The sequence below is a fragment of the Plecotus auritus genome, assembly GCF_963455305.1.
Source record: "Plecotus auritus genome assembly, chromosome: 2".
NCBI lineage: Eukaryota > Metazoa > Chordata > Mammalia > Chiroptera > Vespertilionidae > Plecotus > Plecotus auritus.
In genome coordinates, this window is record NC_137771.1 from 415585 (window position 1) to 432705 (window position 17121).

Here is a 17121-nt window from a genome sequence, read left to right on the forward strand (position 1 = left end):
GGGCGGGCGGCGCCCGCGGAGCAGCGGCCCTGGGTTCCCGGAACCCTGTCCACCTGCCTGTGGGCAGACAGGGGTGGGCCAGCTCTGGGAAGTGATGCCTGGGGGCTCACAGCTGGGCCAAGGCCATGACATCAGGACTGAGCAGGGCCAGGCTCGGGCAGGGAGAGGCCTGGGGGCCAGGGCCTGCTGGTCTTGGAGCCTCTGATCTCCCCTGCCCCTCCTGCCCCAGGCCGCCCGCCTCGGAGAGGAGCCTTCCGGACCATTCTATTTGTGCTTCCTCTGGCGTCTGCCCTAACCCTGACCAGGACACCCCTGGCTGACCCCTCACTCCCTGGAGACTCTGTCTGGCCCTGTCTCCCCAGGGCGGGGGTGGGGGCTGCAGGACACAGAATGGAGACGTGGGGCCCGGGAGCAGGGCCGAGGGGGAGGCAGGGGAGTCTCCGGGGGTCAGGCGAGAACTCAACGTGAGCAGACGTGACCCCGGCCAAGCTGAGGAGGAGCTCCGGGCTGGGGCTGGGTAGCGGCTCTGGCTGAGGGCACCTGAGGCGGGGACTCCTATCCCTCTTCCTCTGAGGCAGGGACTGGAGGAAGGAGGGCAGCTGCTTCCTCGAGGGTTTGAGCCACAGCCAAGAAGACCCGCTCAGTTTTTCCAGGAGGGACGGAAACTTCCCCGTCAGCCCGCCGGGCAGGCCTGGCTGTGACGGCAGGTCCACCCGCGGGCAGGAGTGGGGGACCAGTGGGGAAGGCAGGGCCTTGCCACAGGGGGCCCCCACTACAGCCCAGCTCCCTGTCCCCAGCAGGTGGGTGGGTGCCCAGGGAAATGGAGGATGAACCAAGTATGTGTCTGCATGGGGTGCCACCCCCCGGGGCCCGGGCCTCCAGCTGTGGCTGCCAATGTCCTGTGTCTTTTCTAAGTCCAGCCCTTCTGATCCCTGGCCTCCGCCCCGGTCCCATCTCCACAGCCACCTGAGGAGCCTCCGGGGCTGGAGAGCTGGGGGCCAAGCAGGGATCCTCTGGGCAGCAGCACAGCCTGGACTTTGGGGACCCCAGCCCATAGCTCCCCTCACGGGGCCCAGGCGGAAGCACCCGGCAGTCTCTGGTCCCCGCCGAGGCCTGAGGTCCATGGAGCTGAGCCAGCAAGGCCACTGCCAAGATTCCCCGGGAGCGGCGGGGACACAGCTCTCATTCTGCTCCTGCCCTGGCGGCTCCTCGGCTCAGGCTCGGCTGAAGCACTTCCTTTTTTAGGCAAAGTGAGCTCGGCCTGTCTGCCGCCTTCTCACCTGCCAGAGGGGAGGAAGGAAACCACCGAGTCCCATCCGTCTTCCTCCTCTTCCTCGCAGAGCATCCCCCGGAGGGTGGGAAGGGAGAGGACATCCTGGCAGAGTTGCCCTGGGGGACCTGTGCCCCCGCCCCGCGGAGAGGAGCGGCTGGGAGAGGGTACCCTCACCGGAAGGCATCTGAGGAGTGAGGGGTCCCGGCTCTCCTGCCCAGGGGCACTGGCCCACCCCAGCTAAGGAGAGGGGGGCCACCGTGGATTGCTGGGCGTCTGTCCTTGGGCGTGGAGTCTGACCTCAGCCCAGGCCCTAGGCCCCCCATTGGGCAGGGTGCATGGTCACACTGGACAGGGCCTGAACAGCCACCCCCAGCTCCCATACCTCTTCCCCCCAAGAAGCCGGGGGGTGGGGCTTTTGTGTCCCCCAAGAAGCCCCAAGTGCTTTGTCCAATGCCCTGTGTCTTTTCTAAGTCCAGCCCTTCCAATCCCTGTGGGTCGGTTCTTGGGGATACATGTCTCAGCCCCAGACACGTCCCCCTCCCCAGCCCTGTAACCCAGCGGGGGCCTTGTTGGGGGCACGTTGTTCTTGGTGTCACCCCCCCCCTCACCCCCCTTGGGTCCTCTTGGGCCTGGCTTCAGGGACTCCCAGCACTGCGAGGACATGGGCAGTGGGCCTGGGATGACCCAACTTGGGGGCCCCATCTGCTCCTGCCTGGGAGCAGGGGGCAGGGTGGACCCCAGGGTCTCGCAGCCTTAAAGGAAGGCTGCAGTGTCTGTGTGCAAACATGCCCACGAGTGCGCGGCCGGGTCCCTCCGTGCGCGCGCCTCCCCCGCTGAGGGCGCGCATCGGGGCGGGGCCTTTGGGGGCGGGTCCCGGGCCGGCCAGTGCGGGGACGCGCGGTGCCGCCCAGGAGCGAGCCAGCGAGGGGCTAGCGGAGTCCCAGCGCCTGGTCGGTTGCGCGGGATGCTGCCCTGGACGGCGCTCAGCCTGGCCCTGAGCCTGGCGCTGGCGTGGGCGCGGAGCGGCGCGGAACGCGGTGAGTGCGGGGCGCGGGACCGGACTCGGGCGTCCCCTCCATCCCCCGCGGCCCCCACGCGGCCGGCGCTCTCCTCCCGCGGCTGCGGGGCGGGGGTTGGCCCGGCAGGGCACCCCACCCACCTGCGGCGGACGGACCCACGTGCCCCAGGCGACTCGACTGAGCGCGGGGACGTGGAGGCCGCCATCTGCCCGGTCGGCATCTCCACGGGATCGTGGGGCCTGGACAAGAGGGGGAGGTGTCTGTCGAGGAGGCTGGCCCTGCCTCGGTTTCCCTCTCCTGAGAATGACCCTTAGTAGAGGGATGACAAGCAGGTTGGAGTCACCCCACCGAATTAGGAAAAACGGAGGCCCCAGGGCCTAAACCAGGACCAGGACCCCCCAGTCCCCGTCTGCCCATGGCCCAGTGGTGGAGGGGCCCATCTGCCCCCCACTCCAGGGCTGTGGGGAGGAAGGGGAGGCCGGGGAGGCGATGGTGGGACCCTCAAGCTGTTGCAGCAGGTAGCTCGCTTCCTGGGTCCAGATGGAGCAGGGGCTGGGGGCCAGGGGAGAGGTGACATCATCTGTGAGTGGGGTTAGAACTCCAGCCCGGCCATCTGGGCTGTGGGCGGGCCTGCGATCAGTGCGTCTCCCCATCTCTCCACCTCCTCCCCAGCCTTCCTCTTCTGAGCTGCTTTGCACGTACCCCCCCCCCCACTGCCCCCCGCATGTCCCACCTGCTGCCTTACCTGGAGGCTGAGCTGTGTGGCTGAAGACACACCTGAAGGAGCAGCCCCTGACCACCCAGGCCTGGCCACTCGCCCCTCCTGAGCTGGGCCAGGACCATGGCTCCTGCCTGCTTACAGGCCGCCGAGGAAAGGGAGGGTGTGGGGGGCCTGGAGGGGCCGGCTTTGCTTCAGAGAGTGCGCCAGGGACCTGGCCAGGATGCAGAGTGGACCCCTCTGCCCCTGGGGATGCCACCCCAGGACCTTTGGGGAGGGACTGAGCAGGCTTTCAGGGCCTCCTTGGGTGAAGGGAAGGCCCGCTGGGGAGCTCCGGCTGGCTGGGGGAGCTGTCATGGGTGTGGGGCTGTCTGGAGTCCCCACCCGGGCTGACCCCTCCCCCTCTCCCCCAGGGCCCCAGGCAGCAGCCCCCCAGGGGGACCTGCTCTTTCTGTTGGACAGCTCAGCCAGCGTGACTCATTATGAGTTCTCCCGGGTCCGGGAGTTTCTGGGGCAGCTGGCAGCCCCACTGCCCCTGGGCCCTGGGGCCGTCCGTGCCAGCCTGGTGCACGTCAGCAGCCGGCCCCACTCGGAATTCCCCTTCGACCAGCACAGCTCAGGTGCCGCCGTCCAGGATGCCATCCTTGCCGCTGCCCAGCTCATGGGCAACACCAACACGGGCCTGGCGTTGGCGTACGCCAAGGAGCAGCTGTTTGCTGAAGCCGCGGGGGCCCGGCCGGGGGTGCCCAAGGTGCTGGTGTGGGTGACCGACGGCGGCTCCAGCGACCCCGTGGGGCCCCCCATGCAGGAGCTGAAGGACCAGGGCGTCACCGTCTTCATCGTCAGCACGGGCCGGGGCAACCGCCTGGAGCTGTCGGCCGCCGCCTCGGCCCCCGCGGAGAAGCACCTGCACTTCGTGGACGTGGACGACCTCCCCATCATCGCCCCGGAGCTGAGGGGCTCCATCCTCGGTAGGTGGGCGGGCAGAGGCGGGGCTGGGGGTGACCCGGCCAGAACCCAGCCAGAGAGCTGGGGTGGGACTTTTAAAAATCTATATATTTTTATTGATTTCAGAGAGGAAGGGAGAGGGAGAGAGAAACATCAATGTGATAGAGAATCATTTATCCATTGATCAGCTGCCTCCTGCATGCCCCCCACTGGAGACTGAGCCTATAACCTGGGCGTGTGTCCAGGAATCAAACCGTGACCTCCTAGTTCCTAGGTGGCAGTCCATCACTGAGCCACGCCAGTTGGGCCGGGGTGAGATTTAAGAGGAATTTGTCTGCCTGGAGCAGAGGCCAGGGCTGCAGGACAGGTGCCCCCTACCTGGGCCGTGGAGGGATGAGGGCAGGCCTGTGTAAACATCTCCACGTGGGGCTCTCTGAGGGGCTCAGCACATTGGAGGAGGCCCCATAGAGTGGGGGGCCTGGTGTGGACCCAGGGGCTGCGCTGGTGGGGTGTGGCTGAGTGGAGAGGAAGAAAAAGGGACGGCCAAGCCTGAGGACTCACAGGGGGGCCACAGGTTACTCCTGTACCTGTGCCAGGGCCCACCATGTCTGGAGCTGGGAGCCAGGTCAGGAGGGGCCGGGACCACCTCCTTGGGGCTGTACTTGGCCCCAATGCCCGCCCCTCCCAGGGGTGAGGACAGCTGGAGGGCTTTCAGCAGGTTCCCTAGCAGCTCCCCACAGACCATCTCCTGGACCCCTGATCCAGCCAAACCGCAGAGGGGGCGGGGCTGGAAATGAAGGGCCTGGTCTCTGGCTCCGGCCGCTGTAGCCACTGAAAAATGCCACTAACCCCAGGGTTCTTCCCAAGTCTCCGCCTGTGGGTTAATCATCCACCCGAAACCAGAAGAGGCTGAACCAGAAGAGGTTGGCCTGTGGGCTGTAGTGGGGACTGGGTGCCTCTGAGACTTTCTTTCCTCCGGGGACACCCGGCCCCTGGTGGCCCCAGGTCAACCACTCCACTGGCTGAGCCTGGAGGCTGCAGGGTGTGGGGTGTGGGGGCTCCTGGGATGGGAGTGGGTCTCTGTGTGGGGGATGGGCAGGGGAGTGAGTACCAGGCTGGCAGTCGGGGCCCCAGCATCAGAGGAGGAAGCAACAGGATCAGGATAGTGACAGGCTTAACCCTGCCCAGACACGAATCCGCCACATCCGCCAGCTCTGTCCCAGATGGCTCAGGAGTAATGCATGGTCGGGGATCCCACTCTGGGGTGACATTCCTCTGGGGACCTGAGGCAGGCAGCATGCCCAACCCCCGTCCCGCTGCTCTTATTGTCACATCCTCATCACCCCTCAGGCCGTCCCCTGGTGGCCCCCCATCTCCTGGCTGGACCATGGGCCCCTTTGCCTTGACTATCCACAACTAAACTGACCCCAGTCCCTGGGTCTCTCTGGCTGGGCTCTGTCACCTTTCAGGGGCCCTTGTCCAGGCCTAGATAGCTTCCCAGCGGCTGGAGCTGGGGCTGGGTGGGGCTGAGGCAGGGAAGCTCCTGATGAGGCCAGAAGTGGGGGGTGGGGGGTGCATTCCTGTCTTCCCCCCAGCCCTGTCCCAGGTTTGCATATTCTTAGCATCTGCTGGGCGTGGTGAGCCTGGCCTGGCTCCCCAGCACTCCTGTTCCCCGCATCTCCCTGGTGGGGGTCCCCACCCCTGCCTCTATCTCCTGGTCTTCCTGGAGTGGGTAGGGCCCCGGGCGGGAGCAGGTGGCCTGGCTTCCCTGACCCCCGCACCACCCGCAGACGCCATGCAGCCTCAGCAGCAGCTCCACGCCTCTGAGGTCACGTCCAGCGGCTTCCGCCTGGCCTGGCCGCCCCTGCTGACCGCCGACTCGGGTTATTACGTGTTGGAACTGGCTCCCAGCGCGGAGCCGGCCGCCGCGCGTCGCCAGCAGCTGCCGGGCAACGCCACGGGCTGGGCCTGGGCCGGCCTGGACCCGGACACGGACTACCACGTGGCGCTGGTGCCTGAGTCCAACCTGCACCCCGTGAAGCCGCAGCACCTGCGCGTGCGCACGCTGCCGGGTGAGGCGGGGGCGCAGGGCGCGGGCGGGGGCGCGGGGGCGCGGAGTGGGAGGCGGGGGGAGGTGGGCGCGGCCCCCCCACTCACGCGCGCTTCCCCCACAGAGGAGGCCGGGCCGCAGCGCATCGTCATCTCGCACGTGCGGCCGCACAGCCTGCGCGTGAGCTGGGCCCCGGCCGACGCGCTCGGCTACCACGTGCAGGTCGGGCCGCTGCGGGGCGGCGCGGCGCAGCGCGTGGAGGTGCCCGCGGGCCGCAACAGCACCGCCCTGCAGGGCCTGGCGCCTGGCACCGCCTACCTGGTGACCGTGACGGCGGCCTTCCGCTCGGGCCGCGAGAGGGCGCTGTCCGCCAAGGCCTGCACCCCCGACAGCGAGCGCAGCCGCGCTCCGCGCCCCCCGCCGCCGCCGGGGCCCGGGGGCCGGGGGCCGTGACCCGGCCGCCCGCGCAGCCCAGGGCCCCTTCTCCCGACCCCGGTGCGGGAGGCGCCCACCGCCGAAACCAGGGTCTTGTCCCGGGGGCTTGGGGGTGCGGGCTCGGCCTTTGCGCGCGGCGACTCCGCGTGACCCCAAGTCCTCGTTCCGCGGCCGGAGCCCGACTCCAGGGCCAGACCCTCGGCTGCAGCTCTGGCGGTGGCGCCGGCCATAACGACCCCTCCCTGCCCGCCCCGCGCTGGACACTCGGAGGTGCCCTTTGGGCGGGAGTCAGCGGGGAGATGGAGGGGGAGTCTGGGCGCGGTGACAGAACATCAGACCCGGGACAGGCCCGGCCCAGGCCCAGAGGGCGGTGGGCCGGCCGGACCTCCCACTGTGTGAAGGGCCAGGGGTCCAGCTGGCCACTCAGGTCCGGGATGTTGCTAGAAGGTGGATGGGGGGCTGGGTCCGGCCAGGTCCCCACAAGGCTTCCAGGAGGAGACAGGACCTGCAAAGGACGGAGAAGAGTGTTTGGAGGTGCGGTCAGAGGTCAGCGGCTGGGGGGTTGACAGGTGCCCTAACCAGGAGGTCACCTGGCTGCAGGGGCAGGGCCCAGCCCAGGGAGGCCAGAGCGGGCATTCAGGACCCTGGAGGCAGCACTGGCAGGGAGCCCCCTCTTGCTTCTGATGGGGTCTTCCATGCTGGTGGTCAGCAAGGTCCCCCCCGGGGATGCACCCCAATGATGCTCTGCCTCTTCGGACAGCCCCCTCCTCAGTCATTACTCACTCTCGGGGGCCCCAGGCCAGTCCCAAGGGCAGGCAGAGCTGCTGTCCCGGCCGCCAGGCCCATGATCCTCTGCCTCTTCCCCACTAACGTCCCACACCTTCCAGTACAGATTAAACCGGATGTAAACCAGTCCTGCAGTCTCTTTCGATACTTCACTCTTCGCCAGACGCCCAGCCCCTGGGAGGTCCTGTGCGCCAGCTGGTACTGAGGAGGGGGCCTTCTGTGACCCCCCTCTGCACCCCGGTTCAGAGAGCCCCACCTGATCCCGTGGGCACGGATTGTGCGGTTGTGATGGGGCACCCGCTGGAATGCCAGGGGCTGGCTCTCCAGGTGGCTCCCACCCACCTCGGCCTTCTGCCCCCTCTCCTGGGGCAGCCATGCCCTTTCTGGCTTCTTGCCCCAACCAAGCTCTGCAGGGCTGAGAGGGGGTCTCCCGGCCCAGCGAGTGTTCTCAGGTTGGTGGTGTGCCTGTGTGTGTGTGTGTGTGTGTGTGTGTGTGTGTGTGAGCCTTCACTCCACAAGCATCACAGGCCCCCCTGCCCAGGCATGGAGACCCGCACCACCCCCTGGCTCCCTGCCAGTGGTGGGCGTTGGTGACAGGTTTTCCCTATGTGACCGTGGCAGGAGAGACAATGGCCCCCGCCCCTCCCTCCAGCCCTGACTGTGAGCAGAATGAGCAGATTGGGAAGGGGGGCTGAGGTGGTGGGTCCAGGGTCCTGGGGACAGAGGGCAATGCCTGGCCAGGCCAGACGTGGTCCGGGGCCCTGTGTCAGGGTGGGTGTTAGATTTCTCCTCCATGTTGCCCAGCCCCGTTAAATCTGGCCCAGGGAGCCCCAGTGGGACCGTGGCTGTGTGCACTGTGGTTTCGCTCACACTCTGCCTAGTGGTCAGCAGGCAGCCGAGGATCAGAGGCTCCCGTGACCTCCGCAGCTGCCCTGTTCTGAGGCTGGAGGGTGTGAGCAGCGGGGGCCCAGGGCCCCACGCAGCGAGGGGGACTTACCCACGCCGGGGCCTGCGCCTGAGGCCTGATCTGCCCTGAGGGTCAGAACTTCCCCCGTGCAGGTTCCAGTCCCCACGCTGATCCGCCCAGGCGCTCATGGGTCCAAGACCCCTGGTCACCGGAGAGTCCCCTTCCACACGGAGCCCCTGCCCGCCGGCTGGTCCTTTGGGAAGGGCTTAGTCACCCCCTCGAGACAAGCTGAGCGGTGAGCTCCTTCCCCCCAAACAAGCCTTCAGCCCCCGGTGAGGGCAGAGGCTGAAGACACGGCCACACCCCCTGGAAGCGGCCCGGTTCCCCTCGTCTCTGCTGGATGCTGAGGCCCAGGGAGGGAGCCCCACGCCCATCTCCCTGCCAAAGAAGGCCTCTCCTGGGCCCTTATCTCGAAGCACCTCCCTTTCTGTGCATCGTCCCAGACACTTCTTAAAGGTCTCTGCGTCGGGGCCACAGCTGGGAGCAATCTGGAGGCAACCGCTTTGTCCCGGTTCCTCCCTTCCCCTGACACGCAGGCCGGGACCCCTCAGTCCCCTGGGGCCCACGCCTGCCAGGACTGACACCCTCCACACACGTCAGGCAGCTCTGAGCGTCCCCGCACGTCTGTGCAAACCAGAGAGGGCGGGTGGAGGAGGCTGTGGTGCACACAGCAGTCAGGCAAGGCATCTGCAGGGCAGGCGTGGGCCGGGCTGGGAGGGTCCTGCCACTGGGAGGGGACCCCAAGGGGAGGCTCCTTTGGCGCATGGGGCACCCGCATGAGTGCTGTTTGCACAGCTGTGCCCGTTCTGCTGACGTCCCCAATTTGGTGAGAGATCCGGGCGCTCCCAGAGGGTGCACATCCGTTCCTCCTCCGTGGGGTCTTCCCTGCTGCCCAGGGCTCGCCATGTGGCTGGGGAATGGCTCTCCAGCTTGTGAGCTCTTTTTAAAAAAATTTTTAAAAATAAATTTTAAAAAACAGAGAAGAGTAGAAACATCACTGATGAGAATCATTGATCTGCTGCCTCCTGCACGCCCCCTACTGGGGATCAAGCCCACAAACCCGGGCATGTGCCCTTGACCAGAATTGAACCTGGGACTTTGACCAGAATTGAACCTGGGACCCTTCAGTCCGCAGGAGAGCGCTCTATCCGCTGAGCCACACCAGCTAGGGCCAGCTCGTGAGCTCTTGGACAAAAGCTGTCTGTGAGGACACCAGACAGTATTTGGGGTCTGGAGCCCCCGGCCTCGGCCAGTGAGGTGTCCCCCAGTGGGTGGTGCAGCCGTGCAGGTCTCCCTCGAGCAGGAGTCATTTCACAGGCAACAGCCCAGCCAGTAGCTAGTCCTCAGCCTCCCGCTGGGGAGAGGGGGCAGTTTAGGAAAAGCAAAACTCAAGTGTAGCCCTGGCTGGTGTGGCTCAGTGGATAGAGCGTCGGCCTGCAGACTGAAGGGTCCCGGGTTCGATTCCGGCCAGGGGCACATGCCCCGGTGGCGGGCTCGATCCCCAGTAGGGGGTGTGCAGGAGGTGGCCAATCATTGATTCTCTCTTATCATTGATGTTTCTATCTCTCTCTCCCTCTCCCTTCCTCTCTGACATCAATAAAGAAATATATTTAAAAACAACAACAACAACAACTCAAGTGCACAGCTGTGTGTCCGCTGCTCTCTCTTCTGGGGTGGAAAAGCATCCCCCAACATCCATGAACACAAACAAAACGCCAGTGGAAGTCGTACCTGCTCCTAGAAGTGAGGATGCTGAGGTGGGGGCTCGGGGAGACCCTGCCCCCGGGAAGGGGGGCTCCTGACCCCACTGCCATTCTCTGGAAGGGCTGAGATCTTCGGGGCAGGGGCAGGATTCCTCGGGGCGACCCCATTTGCTGAGTTCCCATTAGAACACCTGCCACTGCCCTCCCCCGTGTGGCTCAGTGGTTGGCATCGACCTATGAACCTATGAACCAGGAGGTCACAGTTCAATTCCCGGTCAGGGCACATGTGTGTGGGGCTTGCAGGAGGCAGCCGATCAATGGTTCTCTCTCATCGCTGACGTTTCTATTCTCTCTCTCCCTCTCCCTTCCTCTCTGAAGTCAATAAAAATATATTTAAAAAAAAAAAAAAAAAACAAGCTCCAGCCGGTGTTGCTCAGTGGATAGAGCGTCGGCCTGCAGACTGAAGGGTCCCGGGTTCGATTCCGGTCAAGGGCACATGCCCGGGTTGCAGGCTCCATCCCCAGTAGGGGGCGTACAGGAGGCACCCAATCAATGATTCTCTCTCAACATTGATGTTTCTCTCTCTCCCTCTCCCTTCCTCTCTAAAATCAATAAAAACATTTAAAAAAAATAAAAAAAAATAAAAAATAAAAAACAAAACGAAACACAGGGACTCCTGGGAGTTCCTTCTAATGTTCCCGTGAACAGAAGCATAAATAGAATCAGGCAAGTTTTTGCCTTCGTAACTGCTTTGTGGCATTACAGCTTTAACAAGCCCAATGAGAACTCCCTCTGTTCCCAATCCCATCCTTTATGTCGAGATAAAATCTATTCATTTTCCTTTTAAAAAGTATTTTTATTGATTCCAGAGAAGAAGGGAGAGGGAAAGAGAGAGAGAGAGAAACATCAAAGACGAGAATCATGGATCAGCTGCCTCCTGCACGCTCCCTACTGGGGATCAAACCCATAACCCAGGCATGTGTCCAGACAGGGAATCGAACTGTGACCTCCTGGCTCACAGGTCGGCGCCCAACCACTGAGCCACACCGGCCGGGCAAATCTATTGCTTTCCAAGGTAGAGTTTTACATGTCCAGCCTCCTAAATCCACGTTTGAGGAACCATCTCTCAACTGGTTTTGGGTTGTGGCCCTTCACCCGGTGCATGAAACTAGATTAAATGTTGGCATTCCTCATCTAGTTAAATCCTGCCCATTCTCTTCAGGCCAGTTAGATGTGGGCTCCTCAACTTCTCTGTGTCCATAAAATAAGGTGTGGCCCTGGCTGGTGTGGCTCATTGGTTGAGCATCGTGTTGTGCAACAAAAGGTCACCAGTTCTGCCCTGACCGGTTTGGCTCAGTGGATAGAGCGTCGGCCTGCAGACAGAAGGGTCCCAGGTTCGATTCCAGGCAAGGGCATGTACCTGGGTTGCGGGCACATCCCCAGTAGGGGGCGTGCGGGAGGCGGCTGATCGATGTTTCTAACTCTCCCTTTCCCTTCCCCTCTGTAAAAAATCAATAAAATATATATATATTAAAATATATTTTATTGATATTTTACAGAGAGGAAGGGAGAGGAATAGAGAGCTAGAAACATCGATGAGAGAGAAACATCGATCAGCCGCCTCCTGCACACCTCCCACTGGGGATGTGCCCGCAACCAAGGTACATGCCCTTGGCCGGAATCGAACCCGGGATCCCTCAGTCCGCAGGCCGATGCTCTATCCACTGAGCCAAACCGGTTTCAGCTCAATAAAATATATATATATTTTTTAAAAAGGTCACCTGCCTTGCCAGGACCGGTTTGGCTCAGTGGATAGAGCGTCGGCCTGCGGACTGAAGCGTCCCGGGTTCGATTCCGGTCAGGGGCATGTACCTTGGTTGCGGGCACATCCCCAGTGGGAGGTGTGCAGGAGGCAGCTGATCGATGTTTCTCTCTCATCGATGTTTCTAACTCTCTATCCCTCTCCCTTCCTCTCTGTATAAAATCAATAAAATATATTTAAAAAAAAAAAAAAAAAAAAGGTCACCAGTTCTGTTCCAGGTCAGGGCACATGCCCGGGTTGGGGTTCGTTCCCCAGAACGGGAGGCAGCAGATTGTTCTCTCTCTCTCTCCCTCCCTCCTTCCCTCCCTCTCTTTCTAAAATCAATAAAAACACATTTTTTAAAATGTATATTTTTATTGATTTCAGAGAGAAAGGGAGAGATAGAAACATCCAGGATGAGAGAGAATCATTGATTGGCTGCTTCCTGCACGCCCCATACTGGGGATCAAACCCCACAACCCAGGAATGTGCCCTAGACCGGAATCGAACCCAGGACCCCTCGGTCTGCAGGCCGACACTCTATCCACCGGGCCAAACTGGCCAGGACAAAACATATTTTTTAAAAGGTGTGGAATTAGCAGATCAACGAAGACCTGTTTTCTCCTCATGCCCATTATGTGAGGGACTCCAAGCTTAAGGAGACAGACTTCTGCACAGGTGCTGCCCATGGGGGACACCAGGCAGGTGGGTGTCTGCAGCCCTGGCGCCGGGAAGTCCTGGGCTGGATTGCAGGGGCCTGGAGCTGGAGTGGGAGCCGCAGATCTGGTGTGCTGTGCAGATCCCCGGAGGTCTGGCCAGGTTCGGGACACGGAAGCCATGCCTGGGCTCCCAAGACAGCTGTGTCCCCCTCTCAGGGTTCAAAGTCAGACCGGAGGCCAAGCTGTCCACCTGCATCTTTTTTATTTTTTATTTTATTTTTTGAGGATATTTTATTTTTTTATTTTCATTTTTTTAAAATAAATCTTTATTCAGATTATTACAATTGTTTCTCCTTTTTCCCCCCATAGCTCCCCTCCACCCGGTTCCCACCCTATCTTCTGCCCTTACCTCCCCTCCCACTGTCCTCATCCATAGGTGTATGATTTTTGTCCAGTCTCTTCCTGAACCCCCCCATACCCCTTTCCCCCTGAGAATTATCAGTCCACTCCCTTTCTATGCCCCTGATTCTATTACATTCACCAGTTTATTCTGTTCATCAGATTTTTTGTTCACTTGATTTTTAGATTCACTTGTTGATAGATATGTATTTGTTGTTCATAATTTTTATCTTTACTTTTTTCTTCTTCCTCTTCTTTAAGAATGCCTTTCAGCATTTCATATAATACTGGTTTGGTGGTGATGAACTCCTTTACACCTGCATCTTTTTTTAAAAAATATATGTTTTTTATGATTTCAGAGAGGTAGGGAGGGGAGAGAGAAACATCCTATACAATAAAAGCCTAATATGCTAAGTGTCTAGTCATCCATTCAACCAATCAAAGCGTACTATGCTAATGATATGCTAAGGCTGCTCAACCACTTGCTATGACGTGCACTGACCACCAGGGGCAGATGCTCCGACTGGTAGGTTAGCTTGCTGCTGGGGTCTGGCTGATTGGGACTGAGAGAGACAGCGGGACATGCCCTGGAGCCCTCCCATGGTTTCCCCCTGGCTGGCCAACCTCCCGCGTCCCTCCCCCACCCGATTGTGCACCGGTGGGGTCCCTTGGCCTGGCCTGCGCCCTCTCACAATCCAGGACCCCTCGGGGGATGTCGGAGAGAGAGCCGATTTCGGCCCAATCCCACAGGCCAGGCTGAGGGACCCCAGTGGTGCATGAATTCGTGCCCTGGGCCTCTAGTCAATGATGAGAGAGAGTCGCTGATTGGCTGCCTCCTGCGGGCCCCACACTAGGGATCCAGCCCACAACCCAGACATGTGCCCCGACCGACTGGGAATCGAACCGTGACCTCCTAGTTCATAGGTCAACACTCAACCACTGAGCCAAGCCAGCTAGGCTGAAACTGACTTTTTAAATGTAGAGCTATATTCTTAGTTATTCCTTTTTTTTTTTTTAAATATGTATTTTTTTTTTAATATATTTTATTGATATTTTACAGAGAGGAAGGGAGAGTGATAGAGAGCTAGAAACATCGATGAGAGAGAAACATCGATCAGCTGCCTCCTGCACACCTCCCACTGGGGATGTGCCCGCAACCAAGGTACATGCCCTTGACCGGAATCGAACCCAGGACCCTTCAGTCCGCAGGCCGACGCTCTATCCACTGAGCCAAACTGGTTTCGGCTCAGTTATTCTTTATTAGATAACGTACACAAGCTTGCCAAATGCAGGCCTGCGAATGGAGCTGGAGAGGGGCCTGGGGCCGAGCCTGTGTGGGCAAGAGCTTGGGCCTTTTACCCACTTGCCTCCTTACGCAGCCAAGCCCTGCCAGGCAGCAGGGGGAGGTATGTTTTGTCGCTGGTCCATAAAAACCTTGATGATGGCCACTAGGGGGCATCTGGCTAGAAAACTCATTTGGGGTTTTTCTTCCTTGGAGGGGGGAGATCACAGAATTGTCGTTGAATTCCGGCCCCCCCCCCCCCGCCCCGCCGCCCCGCCACACACACACCTTTTTTATTCAGGCTTACAATTGTTTTCAGTCTAGTGGGGAAACTGACTTCACGTAATTCCAGGAACTCAACCAGTTCTACAAGGAAAGGATGAAGGGGCAACTTGGACCTTGGCCCCCAAGGCGGACTTTGCTAACTTTAGACACTGTGGATCCTAGAGCAACGCTGGCCTGTGTCCACTCTCCTCTCCCTCTATCCCAGGAGGGCCCTGCCCGCCCCTTTGTCCATAAAGCAGGCACGTGGCCTCTGGAAGTCCCCAAGGAGAAATCCTCACCAGTCTGTGATGGGAAGTCAGAACTCTAAGCTCTCCTCCAGCGAGGGTGACCTCTGTGGGCTGTTCTGCCTTTGCATGCTTATATGGTGGGAGATCTCTGTCCCCTCCCTGGTGAGCCACTTCAGAGGGACACAAAGGGTCACATAGCCACTGACAACTGCTTCCCTGAGGATCGGAGGGCCTTTCTCCAGTCCGGCCCTTCATCCAGGGAGACGGGCCTGGGACCTGCGGGACCGTGCATTGAGTATAGCTTCATGCTCCAGGGCCTGCCGGCCATTGCAGGCTCCATCCCCTCTGCCCCAGCTGGCGCTGTGCCAGGACCAGGAGGCCACAGGCTGTTGGATCAGTGCCTGCTGCTATGGAAGGGGGGGCTGCTAAGCCCTCGGAGTTGTCAACATAAGAAACATTCAAACCTGTGAAGAAATTTTTGTGAGTTTATTTGAGCCAAACTGTCGATGGTCAGGAAGCAGAATCCCAAAGAATTAAGAGAATGCTCCAGAGAATGGCGGCTTTTCACCTGTTTTTATACATTACAATACGTTACGTAAGTGAGTTACATGAAATCCATTGGTGATAGATTAGGGAGGCGGGAGAAAGCAAAGCTGGGAGAAAGGAAACCCCTGGGATTGGATAAAAAGTAAAATGATAGACACATGCTTTTTAAAAAATATATATATTTTATTAATTTTTTAAAAAAAATATATTTTATTGATATTTTACAGAGAGGAAGGGAGAGGAATAGAGAGCTAGAAACATCGATGAGAGAGAAACATCGATCAGCTGCCTCCTGCACACCTCCCACTGGGGATGTGCCCGCAACCAAGGTACATGCCCTTGACCGGAATCGAACCCGGGACCCTCCAGTCCACAGGCTGACGCTCCATCCGCTGAGCCAAATCGGTTTCGGCTATTTTATTAATTTTTTACAGAGAGGAAGGGAGAGGAATAGAGAGCTAGAAACATCGATGAGAGAGAAACATCCATCAGCTGCCTCCTGCACACCTCCTACTGGGGATGTGCCCGCAACCAAGGTACATGCCCTTGACCGGAATCGAACCTGGGACCCTTCAGTCTGCAGGCTGACGCTCTATCCACTGAGCCACACTGGTCAGGGCGACACATGCTTCCTTTATACAGGTGGGTACAGGACAGTTAACAGTCAGCAATTAAGGCAATAACAAGGAGGAAATTTGTCATCTCCACCCAGTCGCCATTTGTTGTGCCCTGAGGGATCGAAAAAGGGAAGTGACAAGTAACGGTGACATCCCACAGGTATGTTATCTTAGATGCAAAAAAGGCCATAGGTTTAGTAAAGATAGAAGTTGATCTTTGTTAAGGAAGGTACTGGCCTAGGACATGACTACCCACTATAAACTGCTTTTAGTTTAAAAGTTTTAAGTTCAGACCATCCTTTATGGTTACTTTAGGTCTATGAGTTTGCAAGGCCTCTAAGCAGGCCTTCCCCGAGCTGGTCAGGTTAGCATGTGGTCCCTTTTCCTCCAGTGTCAGGGTCCCCCACACACACACCTGTCCCCAACACCCTGGGTGGGGTTTTCTTCCCACAGGTTAGTGGTCTTCCACAGGGTCTATATCTCTGCCTCTCTTTTTATTTTTTTATTATTTATTTTTTTTTATTTTAAATATATATTTTATTGATTTTTTACAGAGAGGAAGGGAGAGGGATAGAGAGTTAGAAACATCGATGGGAGAGAAACATCAATCAACTGCCTCCTGCACACCCCCCACTGTGGATGTGCCCGCAACCCAGGTACATGCCCTTGACCAGAATCGAACCTGGGACCTTTCAGTCTGCAGGCCGACGCTCTATCCACTGAGCCAAACCGGTTAGGGCTTATTTTATTATTTTTTTAAAAATATATATATTTTTTATTTCATAGAGGAAGGGAGAGAGAGATAGGAAAATCAATAATGAGAGAGAATCATCAATTGGCTGCCTCCTGCATGGCCCATACTGGGGATTGCGCCCGAAAACCTGGCAAGTGCCCTGACCAGGAACTGAACCGTGACCTCCTGGTTCCTTGGTTGATGCTCAACCACTGAGCCACGTCAGCTGGGCTATCTCTGCCTCTTTTTAAGAATATGTTTTTAGCCATAACCGGTTTGGCTCAGTGTATAGAGCGTCGGCCTGCGGACTCAAGGGTCCCAGGTCCGATTCCAGTCAAGGGCATGTACCTTGGTTGTGGGCACATCCCCAGTAGGGAGTGTGCGGGAGGCAGCTGATCGATATTTCTCTCTCATCCATGTTTCTAACTCTGTATCTCTCTCCCTTCCTCTCTGTAAAAAATTAATAAAATATATTTAAAAAAAAGAATATGTTTTTATTGATTTTAGAGAGAGGAAAGGAGAGGGATAGAGAGACAGAAACATCGACATGAGAATGAAACACCCATGGGCTGCCTCCTGCTCGCCCCCCACAGTGGATAGAGCCCGCATCTGGGCATGTGCCCTACCTCCGCGCGTGGGCGTGGGCGGATGCTGAACCAGAGAGCCAGGCCCG

The 17121-nt window shown here is 59.2% G+C and overlaps 1 protein-coding gene across 1 annotated transcript; it reads left to right on the plus strand.

Moving 5' to 3' along the window:
- The first annotated feature begins 2143 nt into the window (after positions 1–2143).
- Positions 2144–7354, plus strand: VWA1 (von Willebrand factor A domain containing 1). Its single transcript, XM_080655136.1, has 4 exons — positions 2144–2310; positions 3424–3981; positions 5749–6030; positions 6133–7354. The coding sequence occupies exons 1-4, from the start codon at positions 2238–2240 to the stop codon at positions 6459–6461; spliced, it is 1242 nt and encodes a 413-aa protein (XP_080511262.1). The 5' UTR covers positions 2144–2237; the 3' UTR covers positions 6462–7354.
- Positions 7355–17121: the final 9767 nt, after the last annotated feature.